Source organism: Ruditapes philippinarum, unplaced genomic scaffold (assembly GCF_026571515.1).
Source record: "Ruditapes philippinarum isolate M1 unplaced genomic scaffold, ASM2657151v2 ctg3512_1_1_1_1, whole genome shotgun sequence".
Classification (NCBI taxonomy): Eukaryota; Metazoa; Mollusca; class Bivalvia; order Venerida; family Veneridae; genus Ruditapes; species Ruditapes philippinarum.
In genome coordinates, this window is record NW_026852143.1 from 15,054 (window position 1) to 37,070 (window position 22,017).

At 30.9% G+C, this 22,017-nt stretch overlaps 3 protein-coding genes across 7 annotated transcripts; all 3 read right to left on the minus strand.

Moving 5' to 3' along the window:
* Positions 1-280: 280 nt before the first annotated feature.
* Positions 281-11,457, minus strand: LOC132750426 (putative leucine-rich repeat-containing protein DDB_G0290503). Of its 5 annotated transcripts, none has more exons than XM_060740427.1 (15): positions 11,312-11,457; positions 8,673-8,893; positions 8,173-8,390; positions 7,860-7,926; positions 7,046-7,248; positions 6,757-6,811; positions 6,246-6,352; positions 5,878-5,932; positions 5,079-5,278; positions 4,695-4,893; positions 4,019-4,123; positions 3,665-3,700; positions 3,160-3,279; positions 1,685-1,780; positions 281-1,214 (listed from the first exon to the last, which is right to left on the minus strand). In XM_060740427.1, the coding sequence occupies exons 2-15, from the start codon at positions 8,871-8,873 to the stop codon at positions 930-932; spliced, it is 1,947 nt and encodes a 648-aa protein (XP_060596410.1). In that variant the 5' UTR covers positions 8,874-8,893; positions 11,312-11,457; the 3' UTR covers positions 281-929. The 5 variants fall into 5 exon arrangements, with proteins under 5 accessions (XP_060596410.1, XP_060596417.1, XP_060596426.1 ...); XM_060740434.1 differs by having other exon boundaries at positions 8,173-8,387; positions 11,212-11,341; XM_060740443.1 differs by having other exon boundaries at positions 8,185-8,390; positions 11,212-11,341.
* A 3,074-nt stretch (positions 11,458-14,531) lies between these two features.
* Positions 14,532-16,798, minus strand: LOC132750466 (uncharacterized). Its single transcript, XM_060740465.1, has 2 exons — positions 16,102-16,798; positions 14,532-15,764 (listed from the first exon to the last, which is right to left on the minus strand). Exons 1-2 carry the CDS (start codon positions 16,596-16,598, stop codon positions 15,116-15,118), a joined length of 1,146 nt encoding a protein of 381 aa, XP_060596448.1. The 5' UTR covers positions 16,599-16,798; the 3' UTR covers positions 14,532-15,115.
* A 1,430-nt stretch (positions 16,799-18,228) lies between these two features.
* Positions 18,229-22,017, minus strand: LOC132750459 (uncharacterized). Its single transcript, XM_060740453.1, has 3 exons — positions 20,898-22,017; positions 19,708-20,662; positions 18,229-19,480 (listed from the first exon to the last, which is right to left on the minus strand). Exons 2-3 carry the CDS (start codon positions 20,388-20,390, stop codon positions 18,376-18,378), a joined length of 1,788 nt encoding a protein of 595 aa, XP_060596436.1. The 5' UTR covers positions 20,391-20,662; positions 20,898-22,017; the 3' UTR covers positions 18,229-18,375.

Consider the following 22,017-nt stretch of genomic DNA (forward strand, 5'->3'; position numbering starts at 1 on the left):
AATTATTCAGCAACTTTAATAAAAATATATAATATATATTTTGTATAAAATTTAAACGCATGACTCTCTTTGTTTTGCATTTTTAAAGTTTGATAATGATTGTAAATTGACTGATAAATTCTACAATCTCCCCTTGCAAATCGGAATGATAAAGCACTTGTAATTAAACATGACTGGTAAAGATGCCTAGTCCGAAAATTCGTAACAAAGTTCAAATTTATGTTGAAAATATAATGATAACAATTGGACAATAAAAGTTTTTTGTAAAAAAAATGAAAATCTAATAACTGCATATGTTTATTTGAAACATTTTATTTTTCATGTTACATGTTTTATGTTTAATAGTTTCATAAGTGATTTTCCATTTGAATCAATATTGATTCCGTTTTCTGGAACTAATCAGTACGACTTCGTGTAAGGAAACATGGCTGTGTGGCTGTGCAGGAGTCGTGTACAGCTTATAAGAAGAAAACACCTTAAATGGTTCAAACAATGAAGTAATACAAATCAAATGTGCGTTAATCAAAATATTAATTGTTTTCCAGTCGATCATAAATAAAATGTCATATGAAAGAAATACATGTTTTCTGGTTTCTTATTCTACTGTTTGTATTTCTAGGCTTTCTTCTCAGTCAAATATGATAAACAAGATCAACAAAGAAAGGCGGCGTTTAATGAACGCTACCCCGACACGACCCAGCAACAATAACCAGTAGGTCCATAAAGTCAAAGGGCACAGGAGTCAAGTTTTGTGAAATCTATGACGAAATGGTTTATAACAACAAAACAAACAATACAATCACTAAACGACATGTCATTTAACTTAACTCATATAACATATTTTATAGAATAATCATCATTTTCCGAATGTATATCTATGTAGGTTCTTCATGCATCTTGCTTCTTAAATACGTACACTAGGGATACGATCACTTCTTCTCCGTTTGAACTTTTGTGCCTTCTGCAACACCTTTACAAACTAAAGCTCCACCTTCATCCAATAATAGTGCAGGCCATACCATATAACTGACTAGATGACCGGAAGTCATATATTCTCTGTAGAAGTTTTTGTCAAATCTTGACCCGGGTTCGCAAGTATGCAGTGTCATTGGCGGTGACTGGACTATCATCATCCAAGAAATGAATATACACTCCAAAATAAAAGGTTTGAGACCTTCAATGTAACCTTTTGACCAGTATAGTTCCATATAAGCCTATAATATATATAATTGTACATCTTAACTGCTATTTGTGAATAACAAAACAACAAAAAATAGTGACCAAGTGGTGCACTGTAACCGAATGAATTCAAACCCTGCCAGGGGCAAATTGTTGTTTCCTTAAGCAAGAAACTTTACACTCATTGCTAAGTACTGGTTGGTTCCGAGAATGGATTCAAAAATATGCCTAAAAGCCTATAAGCTTATAGCTTCGTGCACAACCGAAATGGAATAAATTCTAAATAAATATGTAAAGAAAGTAAAACAAAATATAAATATAAAATAAATTTTGTATAAACCAAAAATAGCGAAATTCATGATGTGATAGAGAACATGTTTGTAGAGTACAAATACAATTAATACTATAATACAAATAAAAGTGTCTGTACATTTATATTATAATTCTTTGGCTTTATATTACCTTGATAAAGATATATCAATTTACTCGTAGTAACTTAATATACCTTTTGTAGTACAGGTACCATGTATGTAGCCATCTCCTTAATCAACTGTTTTAATTTACTGTTGACATCAACCTTTGCTTCATCTCCAATCTGGACCTAGGATACATGTTATAAAGATACTATATTTGTGTTAAGTTAATTTCCATCATTCAATAGTGACCTTTATGTTATCTACATGTAGATACATTGCAGCTGCAAATGTATGTGATTTAATCTTTATTTTTATCAAAGAAAGAGTTGCATGCTATAAATGCGTTACAATCCCGTTTGATAGGCTATATGGCCGTGTAAAAACGAATATTTGTTAAATTACCCTGTCCCGGATGCTCAAACGGTGCCATATGATCTCTTTGTGATATGTATTCATAAATATATGTTTATATAACTTATATTGTACACAATATGAAAATGCAAAATAGTATTTAAATATATAGATTTAACACAGCATTAAAGATAATGAAAATATCCATAATATATTATTAGATATAAATATCTATTACAGAGAGATAATATTGTAAAAATCAATCAAGCTTATTTTGTAAACTATTATGTTTTTATTATACATTGTTGGGTAGATACTGAATTTTCTTTGGTAAATACAAAGCTGTAAAAGCAAAAATTGGACGAGGCTTAAGTCAATATATAGGGTTTGCAACTGTGTTTGAGTCCGATAGAGTGTTTTATGTCGTAAGCACTGTAGAATTACCTCTTTATTTAACACCATAAATGATTTCAAAGGAAAACGCATTGAATTAAAAACGTGGCATCAACAGCGTTTTGTATTTTATAAAAGTATAGTTACTTCTAATGCAAAAGTGCAAGGTATGAACTTGGATATAAAACGATGCACAAATTGATAAGAATGGATCGAATAATGATTTATATTGACAAATCAATGGTGTAAACTGTAGACTGTATTTTAGTTACATTTAAAGATATACTATGCTCAAATTTGATAATAGAATTGCTACACAGTCTCTTTGTAAATATGAAATAAATATGTTTTGACTTCACACAAAGTAGAATAAACATGTTTTGACTTCACACAAAGTAGATATGTTATGTTTTAATTTTACACACATTTTATTTCATTAAAACCATTTGATTCAAGAATGAATTCGAAGAACAAAATAAAAATGTTATTCGTTAAGCCGTTACTGCCGAAGATATAAACATAAAATATATGTACTTTTTAAAATCTGGAGGGATGAAAACAGCAAAATTGCATAAAAATTGCAGACTCGGTTTGATTAAGTCTGCACATGAAGCTAGTGCAAAGTGCAAAATCCCTCATGCCCGTCTTTGCACCGGCTTAAGCGTTACTCTATACCCTATTATTACATGTATAAGGTATATTCGTCATTCTAAAAATGTAAAATAAATAATGGACTTATTATACGTTATCCATTTTTGTCTGTTTAACCAGTTATATACAGTTCATATCATCGGTTCAAAGAAGAGTATAAATTATTTACATGTCTAGTACTTGGCTGAATATTCCCCGGATTATCTTTTGATCTTGCCATCCACCTCTCTTGTTGGAATTTTATTTCTTCCATCGATTGTTGTCGTAGAACATGAGCTACTTTCTTTCCCTTTATAAGGAATCAAATCTTAATAAAACTATTTTACATTGATTTAAATTCATTAGAGAAACATATTTTATTTTACCATTTACAAAAATCAAACTTCGTTAAATAATGATTTTATATACAATAAACCAACGAAACTTAAAATCTTATTCATGTTGTGTAAAGCAAACACTGTGTACATATATATCTCCCTTTTTCTTTCAAGATTCCTAATTCGTCTTGATGAAACAAAATATAATATGCCATATAAGAATAAATTTGAATTGTATTTTATATGAAATATTTTCTAATTTCTTCAACGGTACTTCATCGTAAATAAGAATATTTTATTTTTTTTCAGTACATCAAATTACACCATGAAGTATTATATGGATAATAAAGTAATGACCTGGTTAGGTTGCATTGTTGCATGAGATTGCAGTTTCTGAAAATAAAGATGGAATGAATATGAATTAACATAAGTATTTAGTTATTTAGTAAGCATTATCTTATGACTATCTTTAATCTTAATTGATATTTTATACCTTTATCTTATAAAAGCAAATCGTACTTACTTTTCAAAGCGTTTCTAAGTTATGAGAAAATCATTTCTTAATATTTCTCTTAACAATGCAAGAATTATCGAGTATAAAACGATATCACATTAGTTCACAGAGGTTAAAGAAAAATTGCATATCATCTACATATATCTATAAACATAATACTGTAAATATATAAACGTGAAAAGGGTTCCTTCACAAACCTTTTCATTTTCTGGACTTTTTTCACCTTCAAACATTAGATTGACAGCGTCTGATGACTTTTTCAGCAAAAGCTCCGCATTACTTTTACAAAACTGCATCACATGCTTTATAAAATAAAACAATCAATTTTATCAATACCAACACATATATACACGTCACTCTAAATCTTCTATAAATGTTCATTTTTAACGGAATAGACTGAAATAGCAGGCGTTATTATGTTAATTGCGAAACATTGCTTGGATACAAAATTGACCAAAATTGATATGCGGTGGGAAACTAGCTGTATCGTATTTCAGTATAATAAACTATCGAATCCCACGTGACTGTGCCCTTTTTAATTGCAATATATGGATCATTAAACGATTTGCATTAGTATGCCACACGTGAATTATATGCTACACAACTTAGAAGTCAGAGGGTGCCGTTTTCCGGGCATTGGAAACACTTGTCCCGTTCTATCATCCTCAACGGGATATGATATCTATATGATAACTCTGTAATATCAAATTTGCGTCTCAAAAAAGGTCTGGTATTACATGTATTATGATAACATAAAATCCTTGACATGCGTCTGAAATTATGTGTGTGTAGGCATTAAAAGTTGAAGGAAAACTTATCACTTTAAACTAATGGGCAGGTGAATATTATAAAAACAATTGTCGGCAATATTACCTGTAAAGTAAGGGCTAAAGTCTCAATTGCAAATTGTTCCTCATGACCTGCGTTCTTTAGTGCTTCAAATGCATCTGTCCATTGGTTGTCGTACAATTCACTGTATACTTCACCGAGTTTCGTCGGTCTGTTCGGATCGCTCAGATCAGTTATTGCCGAATTGTCTTTTGTAAGTCTTTCTCCCGCAATTTTACTTAGTCTGCCAAATTAAAAAAAATTAATTCAAACAAAAAATTCAATGATTTAATAATAATTGCAAAAATATTTTTGTGATTAATTGCCTTGTTTTTGCACGGTGCGGACATTAGAATTACGATTGAAAGGTATCTTAATTTACTGGTCAAAAGTGTGGTTATTTTCGAAAATAATTAATTAGCAATTTACCGTAACAAAAGCGAATCCTTTTCTTTCTTCTGCTCCTTGAATTCATATTCCAGTGATTCATATTTTGCTTGCAGCAGTTGGCATTCTTCCATGACTTTAAGCTTTTCTCTTTTGAAACTTTCTTCCATTTGTTTGATTTGTCTTTGAAGATTCTCCACAAATTCAGAATGCTCTTTCTTCGTTTTCCCTTTCTTTGCTTTCTTGTTAACGAGACAATCATTTGATAAGTGTTCTAACTTGCCTGTTGTTGTTATTATCATTATGTCTTATTAAATGTTATAAATAATTGTATTAACAAACTTACCATCAACATGTTTGTTCTTAGTATGTTTAAAATTTCTTTGTCACATTCGTAAATATTTAGTTTATTTTGTTGTAAACAGGATATATTTAGGACTGTTAGGAATTTATTATATAATTCATCATAGGCTTTTGGAAATGCATAATATAAATCACGTTAATTTTGTATACAGAAATAAACGTATGCAAAATTAATTATTAATTATTTGTATTCTGCATTTCCAAAAACCTATTTTTATATATATGAGATCCACACAAAGAATCGAACTTCTTCTTTTATAATTATATAATTATACAAAACTCACACAGGAATGTTTGAAAAAATACCAAAATGTTTCTCATTCTAACAGTGAATGTATCTTCTAATATTTAAGTATGTTTTATTCTAAACATTCAAATGTGCTTTAATAAGAAAGTGTGGTGAAAGAATGACAAAAATTTATTTCGTAGACCAGCTGATCCAAACCAATTATATTTCGGTAATGAATGTTGATACTACCTTCTTGACTTCCATGTCTTTATATTGTGCGACTGCGATTTCTAACTCTTCACATCTGTATAAAGTAGAAAGTAGATGTAGAAGACATTGTATAGTATAGGTTTCAATAACAATTGGATCATGCATCAATGACATATTCGAAATAATTGTTTGATACATTGCTATAAATATGTCACAAAAAAGGCATTATTGAATAAATCATGACGAAGATTTGATCTAAATCAAACATCAGGGCATTGTGAAATTTGTCCAGGCATTAATACGTACATGTCTATTATAAGTCTTACATTTTGAACAGGATAAATACTAATCCAAGTTTTACTTTGTAACAGTTTTAAGTATTAGATGCCAAGCATAAAACAATGTACCGTTTTTTCTTTTCATTTAGCTCACTGTCCATGTCTTTATATTGTTTCCGAAGATTCTTCAATTCTTCGTCTGTTTGTTCAATCTCGTTTTGTTTATCATTGTTCTCCTGTTTTAAATAGAAAATAAATCTTCATTTTCTTTAGTTTTTATTTCTTGTATTTGATATCAAAAATAACTTTTAGCATTTTTTAATTTTGATGATTTTGGTTGTTAGGATATTGTATTTTTCTATAAATTCACTTACTTGACATCAATATTTTTTGAAGTGCTAAGCAATTTAAAGTCATTAAAAACTAAGTTTTTCATAATGTCTTTATTGTTGTAGCATGGGACAATAGCAGGGAATACCTTGACGTTAATGAACAAATCCTAACAAATTTTAGTATACCCATTCACGTGAGTTTTAAAAATTAATTTACTTTTGTTTATGCTGAATTCTGATGTTATTACAAGGTGTTTTAAATAAGTTACATATCATAAATAAAATATAATTATGTATTTTAAGTGTACCTGCTTTTCTCCGATTTCACTGTGTTTTTCAACTTCCTTTTTTAAATATTTACATCTGTAAAAACATAGTAAAAGGTTGTTTAATAACATTTTAAAGGTTTGAAGTAATGAAGTCCAAATTCTTGTAGCAATGTCATAAATCAATTTTGAAAGGTTATGTTGAAATGAAATTTCGGAAATTCGTAATCGATTATGGAATGTACTGTAATACTCAAATCAAATGCCAAAATGTCATCAAAACAATAACAGACATATCATCTTTTAGTTAATCTTATTATTATTACTGTACTTTTCAGATGTTTCTTTGTTTTCGTTTTCTAAGTCTTTGACATGTGTTTCTTGGTCATTCATTTTCAGTAAAAGTGGCGTGGTCTTTTCATCCAATTTTTGAGACCCTGCTTTCTGTTGTTCGTCGGTCTTACTTGGTATATGTGTTGAATTCTCATTGTCTGCAACTTTGGAAGATTTTTCCTCAAAATGTTTGGCGCTTTGCTGAAAAACAACGCAAATGTGAATAATTAGTCTCAAAATATTCATTTATAATATTTTCTTTGAACAATTTCAATACATGGGTATCTACTGATGCATACTTCAAAATTGATCAGATGTTTTAAGAATATGCGATTTTCATATAAGCTTAAGATTTATCAAGTTTACCAATCAAAGCAAAACTGTAACATTTTAAATACAGTCGTTTTGGGCATTCCTTAGAATTCCGTTTTCCTCTTTCTTAACATGTGATGGAGTTTGCAGCTTCTAGTTGCCGTGTGATTTTCACTTATAATTTCCTTCGAGTGTTGCATGAAGCAGAGACAAGCCTCAATGGTAATTATTAACTTTAAAATCGGTATAAGATCTAGGAAGGGATCGGATGACTAAAATTCTGATAAGGGGAGATCCCTCGAGAGCAATAAAAATAACAGTAAAATATGATAATTAAAAATGAAAATAATGAAAGGCGCATTATCTCTTATGCCCTTTAAAACATGCATAAACAGTATTTAATTTCTAATACAATTAAGTATTTAAAGCAATGGTCACGGTGGACCACAAGTAAAAAACTAACATTAGACCTCAGACAAATACAGTTCGCCATTACATACCTGCAATACTTTAGTGTTATGATTTGAAGACGGTGTGTCTTCGTCTTTTGTACCGTTATCAACATCACTATAGCAACAAAAATAATAACTAATGAAAGTTTGACAACGTATATTGAACTAAGTATAAATGTAATTTTCTTTAAATATTTGAAGTTACTGTAGAAGCAACATTATCTTGACGGTTTGGATCATCATTCATTTTTTCGAAAAGCATATGGTCTTAGTCATATTCAAATGTTTAAAAAAGCTAGAGAAATACAAATAATCGACGAGGAAAGAATATTTTGAAATTGATAATGCAGTACATGTATACCGAATTTCATACTTTGTTGATATTTTCTTTTGAAGTGTTTCGATTGTTCTCCTTTGTTCATTGATTTTCTCCTCAGCAACTTGTAGATTATTGACCAGAGTATCATTATTTTTTTTCATTTGTGTTAGTTGAGCTTGTATTTGACGAGTTGTTTCCTTACAGCATGATGGTAAGTTTGTTGGGTTATCATGATATTTGCCGCGTTTGTATGTTAACTGCTGAATTAATAATTAGAAATGTTCGACATTACTGCATTATCCACATTTCTATACAAACAATAAAAGTACAATGTATTTCTGAAATATGTTTTGTATTCATTGATAACTATAAACAGTTAAAGACATAAAAATATGCAAAGCGGCGCTTACAAAATAAGACAAGAAGCATGTTTTACTTTGATAGTTTTTGTGTATTTTTCAGTGTTTGAATAGATGTCATGTTAATATTTGAAATAATTAATTGCTGCTTCATATGAAAAACGAATGTAGATAACTACGTACTATCAATGTCCGAATATTTGTCCATCTTGTCTCTGTTTCATCCATTTGTTGTTCGAGATATTCTGGTACCCAACTTCTGTCTTTTTTCTCCCAACTTTCTTTGAGATTTTTAATGTTATCATCCCACTTCTTTACTTCATCTTCGAAAAATTTAAGAGCGTCTTCTATGTTCCCTTTATTTGACGATTGTTTAGCACCCATTATGAATATATTTATTTAATCTGCAAATCGCAAGAGTTCAAATTATATGTGGGCAACAAAAACATGATCTAATATAATTACAAACTATTAACATTATTTGAAAATCTGGAAACAAAGTGATCCCTCGGAAGCATTAATCACAACAAAATTACATGAAAATTGCAGACTCGGTTTGATTAAGTCTGTACATGAGGGATAATGAATAAATGCAAATCCCTTACGCCCCCTAGCCCGGCTTGAGCGGTAATCAATTATCAACACTTAAAAGTGCTGGCATCATTGATCACAAAGGACCAGAAAAATATAACAACACTGAAGTGAAGTACGCGGCAACTTTTTACAGTTGCCACACAGCACTTGACACCTGCTGATGTGCAGTATAAAACTCTTGAAACAAAGTGATCATTCGGAAGCATTTATCACAACAAAATTACATGCAAATTGCAGGTTTGAAGTCGGTATTCACATGATCTATACAGGGAATAGAAATGTACATAAAGTATCAACTGTATATATATAAAAGTAGAACATGACAGTAAACAGGCTGACATATTAATCAAGGATTACAGATCTTTATGAGTGCGAAAAGGAGTCGGCTTTTCGTTGATTTTATACTTTTATATATGGTTAAAAGTATTAATTTTTCAAATTTGACAATTTAACCGTCTTTTTTTCAGTGCACACTAACCCCCTTGCATTTTTAAAAATATTACAATAACCATGATATGCCTTTTTGTTTTTAAACGAACTATTTCTGTGTATGAAAAACGTTTGAGTAGATAATTTTACGTCCTTTATTTCAGTTTGGATCAATTGAAGGGAAACGATCATTGATTTTAACAATTTTGTTCATATCAAATAATAAATGCATGCGTGTAAAAAAAGACTTTTCTGTTCAAACAACTAAAACAGATTTACATATAAAGAAAATTTATAAAGACTTAAACCACAAGCATCATAACAGATATATAAACCAGTTGAACAAATTTAACCATCCAGATACTCGTTACAGCTTGAACTTGACACCTGTAAAAAATTTCCTAGCCAGAGTTTCTTATTTGCAATTAAACATTGTTGATTCGTTATTTGTATAAGTCATTACGGGTTTGTCTTTTCATAACATGATTAATTTTCTGAAAAAAGTGATCCTGAAATGACCGGACCGGAATTCGAGCCCAATACACGTTGCTTACACATACTAAGCGGCCCCACCGGTTTCCAAAAGTTATCAGAAAAATGTCAGAAGCAGGGTTAATATTCTAGATTTAAAATTTCTGTAAGGTTCGTAATCATCAATTACTCAAATGTCATTATATCAATAGATATCATATTTATTTCATGCAACAAATATTGTTACCCCATCCTAACATTTGGTTAATACGTGATTTATTTTAGTTTGATTAAGAACTTTTAGCTTATAGACACACTCTCGAATCCATTCCTGGAAACAACCAGTACTAAGCAACGAGTGTAAAGGTTCTTGCTTGTCCTTGACAAGGATTGAACCCACGCGGGTAGCGATTCTTAGATTACTTATTCTACGCGTTACCGCCACTGGTTTCCAATTATTATCAGGAAAGGGTCAGAGGCAGACCAAATATTCAAGATCCTTATATTCAAATACTTCAAGATAGATATAGATCACTAGGTAGTTCAGTTTGTGAGATTTGGCCTTTCAAACAGTAAAGTAAAAACAATTTTATAACTATATGTATTTACTAAGTAAACTTACTATGAGAAAGCTGTTATTCAACATAAGCGCATATCGATTCTCCTACTAACGATGACTCAAAATAATTGTTTATCCACTAAAGGTTCACGGTGTAAAACAAGCAATTACGCACAATAACTTTTTATAATAATGGAAAGATAAATATGAAAATGGTAATGAGTCCTTTAAAATTGTGTGTAATTTCTGAGTTGATTTCATCTGTTTATTTAATTTCTCAGAAAACAACAGTTCGTTTTAACTGAATTATTTGCTTTAGTATTTGCATTTAAGAATTCCTAATTCAACAAATTGAGATATTAAAACAGTCAATGTTCGAAATCGAAACGACACAAACAAGTTTTAAAAGACAAGGTTGCTTCAAAACAAATATACAAACCTGGTGAATTATACACATTTATATTTAGGTCACGTTTAACAATAAAGTCCACTTGTTATCTACGATACAATACGCAGAAATCAAAAATAATAAACTTCCTTCTTGTGGTGAATCTATAAATATTGTACAACTACAATAAAATCATATATAAAAAAAACTTTTTTGACAGAGGTTTTCATTTCATACAATTGTTAACAAAATCCCTACATAAATCAGGAAGTAAAACTAACCGATTTTTTAAAACCGTTATTACGATAAACCACCTAACGCAGATATCAATCCTTGTAACTTAATATTTTAACATTTTATCACAGTGTATTAGATACTAACCGCTTTGTTTATAGTTTAAAATAAACACAACGATAATTATGTCTAGTGTATAGTTAAACAAATTTCTAACCACGTGCTTATTATAATATTGATATCAAAATTATAACAAAGAAACAAAATGAAAAAGAAACTAAATTAAACAGAAACAAAATGAAACTACTGTAAGTTAAGTTTTAGGTGCATTTTGATTTTCCAAAGGCAACACCCTTTTTCAAGTGTACTAAGTACGACAATATGCGAACTGGCAGAAATGTTTTATAATTATAGATGTAAGGAGCATCTGTTGGCCAACCAATAGCAAATCCGTATATGAATGATAATCCTAAAAATATAAACTGGCATTTAAACCAAAAACACAATTATCTGTTCATATCCTTTAAGAAGGATATTTTAAACAATGCGACAAAGAAATTGGTTTCAAAATATGTTTGGTTTTCGTCTGATTTATTTTACAAGTGTTTAAAAACAATCATCCGTTATATTCTTTAAGAAGGATATTTTGAACAACGCGGCAAAGATATTGGTTACAAAAATATGTTTGATTTTTGTCGAATTTATTAAACCAGTGTTTAAAGAAAATTAAATTAGGAACTTCTATACACAGTCATCTGCACATACATTCAAATACAAGGCCAATAAAATACAATTAATGATCAAAAATGCTAACTGAACACTGGTAGATTTGGATATCACCGTATGAATGCTTTAGAACATGTACCATACTGTTGCACGAACAACACAAAAACTGTCTTCTTCACACTTTACGAATGCGTCTTGCATGTCCGGGTTTTTTTTTCGGTACTGTTCAATTTTATAGATATGATTTCCGATCTTTAATATTGACATGTATACAATGGAATGATTCACACGTGTCTGTAAGAAAGACAAGTTTAACTGGTTGTTTCTCATATGAATTATGAATGAGTTAGAATACTGAATGAAGGTATGTTTACATGACCCCCGAGAAGAATAAAAGGTTTATACTATGAACGAACATCATATAAAATAAAAATATTAATACCGATAATTAATACGGAGAGTCGTAAAATATCGCGCAACGAGTTAAGTTTGCATAAATGAAGTGACTAGTGCATAAATTTGATTATGTTAAAATATGAAGTTAATAATACAAGTTAATTTATCAACTTTATGACAGGGCTGTCCTGTTCACTGATGTCGATGATCTATTTGCCATTTAAATAAGAAAAAGTCAAGCATGTACCCCGTCCATTTGTTTTCTGACTATGAAAACGATAAACATGTAATAATATGATCACCGATATTAATTTTTAAAATCAAATGACTGATTATTAATAAAGAAAACAATTTGTGTCATCAACTTGCAGATCTCATGACTTGCGTATGTCGATCATGAGGGGTATGAAAAGATGCATAATCCCTCACACACGCTAGCGCCGGCTTGAACGGTACTCAATTTTTAACCCTTAAAAGTGCTGGAATCAATGATCCCGAAGGACCAGAAATATATAACAACACTGAAGTACGGGGCAACTTTTTACAACTGTCACACAGCACTTGACACCTGTTGTTGTGAAGTATAAACATCTCAAAAAAGTGATCCCTTGGTGAAATCGGCAAGTCAATTTGAAACCGGAAACGGAACTTGCTGATCTCACGGTACTTGCAGATCTCATAGGACAGATAAAAAATTCTTCATAAAATATGGTTCCTTCACTTAAACTCCAAGCAATCCTATTGTCATTGAAACAAAGAGTAAAAGCCATTTGCATCGAAAAACATTATTTTAAGTTGTTTATACATGTAGTATATTTATACATGTAGTATATTTATACATGTAGTATATTCTAACACGTTTCATACTATTCCCTGTCAGACAGACAAGGCACTCAGGTACATTATTAAACGATATATGCAATATGCACAGTCATAAAAAAGAATGGTTACATACCAAATGACATCAAGAAAAATACCTTTACGCTCAAACTGATAATCATTTTTTATCATTTTTCTTTTTTTTTTTTGTTTCTTTTTTTTTTTTGTTAGCATGTTAGAATGAAAACAGAAACTATTTTTTATACTATTTTTTCATGCATAATATACCTTTTTTACAGAACGATTTATAAGCATTTCGCGCATATACATTTTGCGTTGTACAAAACGGCAATCAAGAATAATAATAATTGTATTGAATTTTTTAAGTGACAAATATTGTACGTGGGACAATTTGCCTGATAAAAATGTGTGTTATTTCGCTACCCATTAGGAAAATATTCTTATTTTCTCAAGATTTTGAAAAATTTCTTAAACATATGTATGTGACTGTTTGGGGTCACAGTCACATCGTAAAGAGGATAAAAACAGGCAAACTAAATACTATACAACATGTTCATGAACATGCATTATCATATGTTTTGACCTTTTCTTTACAGAATGAAAATTAATTTTGATTTCATATGTTACATAGATCTCTTTAGTTTTTTTATATGAACAATTTCAAAAAGAATGAGGAAACTTTCTTTTGTCTGAATTATTAATATATTTCCACATTTTTTCAACGATTTTTAAGTCCGACATGTTCGCAAAGGGAATTCTTAAAATCATTTTTCCATATCTTCTTTTTGTGGTCATCTTGGAAACAAAGCTATAAAGGCATCGTTTTCTGTTTTGCTGTATAATATATTTTTTTAAACTTTTTACCGTCAACTAACTCAGAATTGTCTATGAATTTCTACTACATTTCTATGTAAGGCGATTATTTTTTACCTTATCCAGATTGCGCACGCATATGCGGTATATTTTTCATAGCAACTGACCGAGTGATAACGGTATAATAATGCAGTGTTTATCGTACAAATGCTTTTAAATTAATCACCCAGACCTATCATATCCCGAACCGTGCATTATTCTAACAGTGCACCTACTTCCTTCAGAAATTGTAATGGCATTAATATGATAGATGTTGTCACCATATCGCTTACGTAATACAGAAAATAATGTTGATGGCAGGATTTAAACGATCCATTGATGAATTTATACACATTTTATTACATGAAATGGTATTCATTTGTTTGATTATAAATTTAATGCGACAAGGCATTTTTATATAACTAATATGATATTTTATACTAAGAAATAATGGTTTCAACATAAGGTTTATACACTCTTTTATATTTTCAAAGCCGACAAATAAGATAAAACAAAATACATATAATATAGACAATCTTTTACTTTATTTAGATATTCATGTTTTTATAAAATAGAAAAAAATATAACAACGATGAGCATGATGTAATAAGATTATGTAAGCAATACATCAACATATGTGACATTTGCATTTGAAACTTGTAAATTGATCCATAAGTTGAAATGCAATTCCGCTAATAATACTCATATTTGTTTCACTTGTTATGTTATATGTAAAGGAAATTGAATGAAAAATTTTTTTACGAAATGCTTGATTGCACGCGTGGAGAAAATCTTCGCAAAAAGAGTGAGTTAATCACTTTAAAAACAAATAAGAACTACAAGCATGTTCTGTTCCGAATAATATACTAGTAGTAAGTTAATTGATAATAGGTCAACAAATCACGTGTTCATGGAAGAATACTGTATATATGTGCATTTATGTTCCAAATCTAAACACGTTTCTATCAACCCTTCTGAAAAAAACAACACATGTTTACACCAATAACATTCCATGAAAAGTATGTATGAAAAGTTTTCACCATGAATACTTTTTATTGTAACGGGTTATGATGCGTGTGCTAATCAGTGGATTTCAGGTTTGGACTTTCCAGGTTTGTTGTATGCGCATTTCTAGAACTAAATTCCCGTGCTGAGCAATTGTTCTATTAATTCGTCATCTGTGTCGTCATCACCGGCAGCTTTTGGGGAAGCAGATTCAACATCATTTATCAAATCAATAATGTTTGGAAGTTCTGCCGTCCAACTGTTTTCCTGAGCAAACATAAAAGCTATCTTTCCATGCATTAAAGACGATTCAAATAATTGTCCTTGTCTATAGTATTCTGCTTTTGCAATGTGATATAACATTTTTCGTCTACTTTCCATTCTTTTCCAAATATCTGGCTTTTCAATGAAATCCAAACAGTTCTTTGCAGATTTTCTGTCGTCCTCAGAAACAGAAATTTCTTGGATCTTTTTTCCAAACAGATTCAAGCCTAGATAACAATACGCCTTTTTGAGCATAAGCATTCTAGAATAGTCACTTCTTACATCATCTATTTCTTTTTCGAAATGTGCCATAGCGTGTTCAATGGTTTCCAGAAGTTCCTTTTTCATTTCTGCAGAGGGATTTAGTTCAAATTTCTGAGACAGCAGATTGGCGTTGATGTAAAATACCATACCTGTGTCCTTACAAGGGGATATTTGTATGCTGTGTTGTTTTGCGAATTGCAAGTAAGCTAAGCCATTGTCGAGAGTCGTTTTCATAGATAGTGCAGATCCACGCCTACATTACAATGGAAGAAAAATGATTTTATGTTTAATCTGCTGTAAAATGCATTGGCTTAAAATTACGACATGGCGTTTATCAAAAATAATATAAAAAAAACGTACCGATTATATCAAATCGAAAACAAGAAAATTTATGTGATAAAGTGTATTCCTTTAACTATTAATATTTATGGATATTAAATGGTAATGCTAATATTTTTTTGTTTTTTTTTCTCAATTACAATTTTACGTGTATATGTGTTTTGATTTTCATAAATCCTAACAATGTTCTTTTACGTGTCAACGAAAACTTAATATCAATACATGTAATCATCAGGCACTGAATTACAAACCTTGCAAGATATGTCATGCTGCTACTGGTTGGATTTGACGTGAATTTGATAATTTTTTCCATTTCACCGAACATGTCACTGTCAGTCAAATTTGTATCATACTTCAGTCTTCTAGCTTCTATCTGTGCATCAAGAACTGTAAACCTTATATCATTAACCCCCATGTAGCTCGGAACACACATGCCAAGTTTGGGTTTTTTCGCCTTATATCTATCATTAATTCGGGTGACAATTGCATTGAATTTGTCCATGCTGCCTTCGTGTGATAATCGTTTCAGTTGATGTGCCAGTATGGTTATTTTTCTACGACACGTGACATTCATGTCTATCTTTCCAACAGAAGTATATATTTTATCACATTTTGCTTCCTTGTTCACAGAAGATTCACTTTCTTCTTTGGTTTGTTCCGTTTTAGTGTCGTCTAAATGTTTAGCATCTGATGAGAAATCCTTATCTAGCCTTTCACTATTCCCTTGGTTATTTTCGCAATTTTCCATTGTGTGTTAGTCTGAGACAGGTTTTTTAAGAAAATGATTTACAATTAATACATTTTTGTAAACATATAATCTAAATGCCCTGAACAAAAATGCTAATAATTAATTTTCAAGTATCTATTATTCGGATATTTCATTTGTTAACTTCCTTATGATTGATTTTTTAAACTTACCTTCAAATTGTATAGTTAACCCCGACATTGAAAAAAGTTGTTTGGGGGGTTGTGTGTGCAAAACCAGTGACATTTAATGATATAACGTGAGATAAGCTAGTAAATATATAACAGCAGCGTAAAATCACATGTTCTCTGCCAACAATTATTGATTAAATAGCTTTCCAGTGTCAAATTACAGGAAGAATTAAAAATGACATATGAAATAATGATATTTATAAACAACATGTTCAATATAATTTTACATTTACATTTAAAGCTGCACGCCTCCAGATGAGTAAAAAAAAGTTCAAGATAATCAAAAATGAGAAAAATGTACTAAAATCTTGAGCAAGGTAAAACATTCAAGATACAAGTTATATTTTACATGTTAAGAGCGGTTTAAGACTGATTTTGCAGTATTCTATCAACATATTTCTACTGCGTTACTAACGCAGTAGGGGCTGTTTTTTTTACATATGTTGACCATATGTGTAATTTACGTGGATTTAAAATGCTGTTTGCAATGTGTAAATTACTTTCTTTGTTCACTTCACAATATTTTACTTTTAAATACATTTTTAAAAATTTCTTGAAAATTAACATAAATCTGGAGGCGTGCTGCTTTAAATATCTTCGCATGATAAGTAATGTGTTTAAAGACCTCGGCTATGCGAGTTCGAGTAACAGTTGAAACACATGTTGTGTTTATTATGATGATGATGATGATGATGATGATGGTGATGATGATGATGATGACGACGATGATGATGATGATAATGATGATGATAATGGTGGTGATGATAATGAAGATAATGATGATGATTTTGATAGTGGTGGTGGTTTTGTAGTTTGTGTACGTCGGAAACATTTATAGTAACTTGCGACAAAAGATGGTTAACATTTGTTCTGACTTTCAGGTAATAAAATTAATGAATTGAATAATATACAAAAATATTGTTATAAACAACCCAAAATGTTTGTCAAGTAGAAAACATTTATGGTCATCATTGATGCGGGCAAAGAAGGTGATAGCTTGTTTCTTGTTGCAAGGCATGCTATGACAGTCATACATAGTTTATTTCACAAAATATCGTTACAGCTACGTTTGTGCATGAGTTTGTTTAATGATGACTTTAACAGGAACTGCAAACAATATCTGAGGAGAAAGCTTAGCATGAATTCTGTCTAAAAATTTGTGTAAATGTAAGGGAAAAAAACACTATAGTTGAACAATACATAGATACAGAGGAATAACATTCGTCCTAAGTAACTACATGTAAGTATTTAGATATTTGCACTCATTATATCGAAATATAACAAAACATTGTAATCTTTAATCTTATCAAATCATTTTAAAAAAATATAATTTATTTTTTGTGACAGAATGGAATTTAGTGCCAAAAAACATTATGAAAGCAGGAACTTTAATAACGTGTAAGATAATCGTTTCTCGTTCGTGAATAAAGCTGTTATATTTTTTTCTTGCGTCTATACCATTCATAAAATATTACAAATTTTGGTTTAGATCCTACACAATCAAACATCTATTTATCACATGAAACTTTACAATGCCAAATGTCAATCAATCATGCTGTCTTGAGCAAGTATGTTGTATTGCACTATTATCAATTATCAATTTTCTCTTTTGTAGTTAAAATAGACATCTTAAGACTCTCTGTGCTTCCGTTCATGTCCAAACCTTCCTTAAGTAACATTAAGTTATGACTGGGTTCTGCCGATGCTTCAGAATTGACATCTTTTAATTCCATTAGATAATGATCATCAAGAGATTGCTGTTCTGAGATAATACTGTTACGATGAGAAAAGTTCACCATTTGTTTATCATCCGTTTCTTGTACTTCTTGTAAAGATATGACTTTATGATTCATTTTATGATTCGAATCGTCTTTACACTTGCAAGTTTGAGATACATCCTGATGTATCATTACTTCTTTCAAATCAAACATATGTGGCTCTACCTTGTTCATTTCTTTAGTCGTAGTTTCTAAAGGTGTGTTGTCATCACCAGCTGATTTACTACATATTTCATAATTGTCTAATGCCGATTCTTCTTCAAGGTCAGGCATATCTCCAAACAGTTCAGCAAGAATGTCATCTTCAGATATGTCTGAATTTGTACATGCAGAACGACCTACTCTTTCCAATTCATCTACCATTTGTGTTATGTTGACGACTTCTGCCGACCAATGGTTTTCGTGACCAAGTTTTCGGGCCTCTTTGGCATGAACCATAGCTAAATCTAAATTGCCTTGTTGTTTGTAAAATTCAGACTTAGCAACGTAAAATAACATTTTTCGTCTTTTCTCCATTCCTCGCCATATGTTTGATGTTTCAACAAAATCTATAATCTTTTTAGCTTCTTCGATATCAGCCTTTGAAGTTTTTGATTTTTCTATTTTCTTGCAAAAAAGGCCGACTCCTAGGTAACAAAATATCATCTTGATCAGTAACATCCTCTGATAATCATTTTTAACTTCTTCATTTTCATCAATAAATTGGGCTATACCTTGTTCTGAAGTTTTTAATATATTTGTTTTTAGGTGATCTGAAGGATCCGCTTCGTATTTTTGAGATAATAAGTTAACTTCAATGTAGTAAACCATTCCCGATTCTTTGCAAGGCGAAACATGTTCCGCATGCTCTTTCGCAAATTGAACATATGCCAGTCCGTCATCTACTGAATCCTTCATGGCAATTGCTGAACCATACCTTTAATTGATAATAATACATAATTCTGAATGAAAAATATGGTTAATGTGTCAATTGAATAAATATGTGTTAAAATTTTCAAATAAATATATGTATGTCCGTAATGATACATTAAGAAAGTGTTGCGAAATGGCTTAAGTATTTTGGGGTTATAGAAAGAATGTGCATGAAGTAAGTAATAAATATAACTCCTGTGTTAATCTGACGAAAATCAGAAACAAACAAACCTGGCCAAATATGACATGCTGCTGACTCTTGGGTTACTTGTGAATGGTATGACAGACTCCATGTGTCTGAACATGTCACCCCCGCTCACGGTTTTATCGTATTGTACTCTCTTTGCACTTATTCCAGCTTCTAAAGAGGCGAATCTCATATCCGCAAGTTGCATTCTGTCGGTTACATTTTTAAACATGTTCAGTTTGTTTTCCTTAAACTTCGTATCTATCGCTGTTACCAATTTCTGAAATTTGCCAATGTCGCCGTCGTGAGAAAGTCGTTTTAGTTTATGTGAAAGTGCGGAAATGGCTCTTCTTCTTTTTGTAAATACGTTGATTTTTCTTACAGGTTCATATATAACTTCATTCTTAGATTCCTGTCTATAAACAGATTTGTTTCTTGTTTCAGCAAATGTTTGTTCTAGTTGATCAGCTAGAAATGAGTATACATCATTGTATCTTAAGGCTTGCAAGAAACCATCGAATGTACAGTTACTTCCTGGTCGCATTATGGTCCGTAACAGTTTTCTACACTTAGTGGCACGTGCTTCATTCAGCTGTTCAAACTCTTCATATTCTTCAAATGTTATCATTTTGTTTTGAAACAGATGAGGCAAAATCTCTTTTACGTCTAAATCTTCAACGACTGTCAAATGTAACCTCTGTAGCACTTCCTTTTCCTCGGCGTTCATTTTAACACTGACTATCTCAACCTAGAATGTAACCTTCAATATTCCAATGCAGAGTTATTTTTTAAGTGAACCCTTATAATGGTATAAAGAACACAAGCAAACTGTCTGATAGTTTTCCCGCTCATACATTTATAAGGTTTTAAAAACATGTTTAAATGAAGACAAATATTAAATAACTTAGATTCCTTTCATATGCAACGGCTGCATTACACTGTTTAAAATCGGAAATGGGAGTCGACGATATGTTTTGCCTGTTTGGCTGTAAGCCAAATCTGAAAAAATAAAGACAAATGGTTATAAATAATATTGGATTACAAAACATTGTATGTACATGTGCATATATTTGTAAACATTAAGTAGCCTTTAAAAATGTGTTTACTGCATGACCGGTTTCAATTATCAAAAGAAAGAAAAGCTATACACATTAATTATGAAAGTAATCTTTTACAGTTTATCATTAATTACTAAATTGATGAAGGATGTATTCATTATAATAAATGTTCTTACACTGATTTGAGTCAGATTTCTTGGTCTGTCGATCTCCACCAGTCCTTCATTTTACTGCAGAAATGTTCTTTTTTTCATCGATGCAATTTCCAAAATTTCGAGGGTTTTCCTGTTTTTCTAAAAATATCGTTGATTTTCCTGGAACGTTAGATTTCCCATTATCTATTTCAATTTACGTTATTACACACATATATTTACTATCTCTGTAACGAATACACTGTAATCAACAAAAAAGCGTCTGCTCTCAGTTTATAATACATTTATGTACGCGAGACAATTAAGCAAGATAAATATCGAATAAAATGTTTATATTTTGTTTGTTTTGATTATATCAGTGAATACATCTCGATTGTGGGAATTATTGTATGAATAATACATCCTTTCCTTCTTATGATAAGGTTACTCATGATAAGCAAATCATACAGGACATAATTTATTACGCTCCTATATCCTAGAATATATGGAAAAATAGATTGATGTATGGTGGCTTATTTGGAGCACTTTTGTTGTCGGACTTTTGTCTTGTCGTCCTGTCGCTAACGATGCATGCCAAACGGCGCGTTGTCACGCGGCGTGTTGTCGCGATGTCACATATATTGTTGTCGCTATCGACAACAGAACGCGCAAAGTGTACAAAATTAGCCACAATAATTTTACCTTTTCTTGTTGTTGTTGTTGTTGTTAATCTTCACCGCCTATATAGGCGAATCTCTGTGTAACTAATAATCCCTACCTATGTACAGCTGCAGTTATATTCACAGTCACTCCAACACAGTAGATATATCATATAGAATCTACAATCTATGTACACTGATACTGTAATAATATACTCATGTATGTTGCACCACCGTGTTGATTACCTCGCCACTGCTCATTGTCCTCTTAGGCTTGAGCAACAGTAACGACTTGTATCTTGCTGAATGAAAAGGTAGTTAAGACGTCGGCAATGATATTCAAGTTTACGTAGATTTTTTGGATATTTGTGCAGTGTAGAATAATTCCAATTTGAAGAAAGGTCATTAAAGTTTTCTCCAGTTAATATTGTGTACTCTTCACACAGTAATAATTTACGCTAGGGTTCAAGGATTTCACAGTTAAATAAGAAGTGTTCGATATCTTC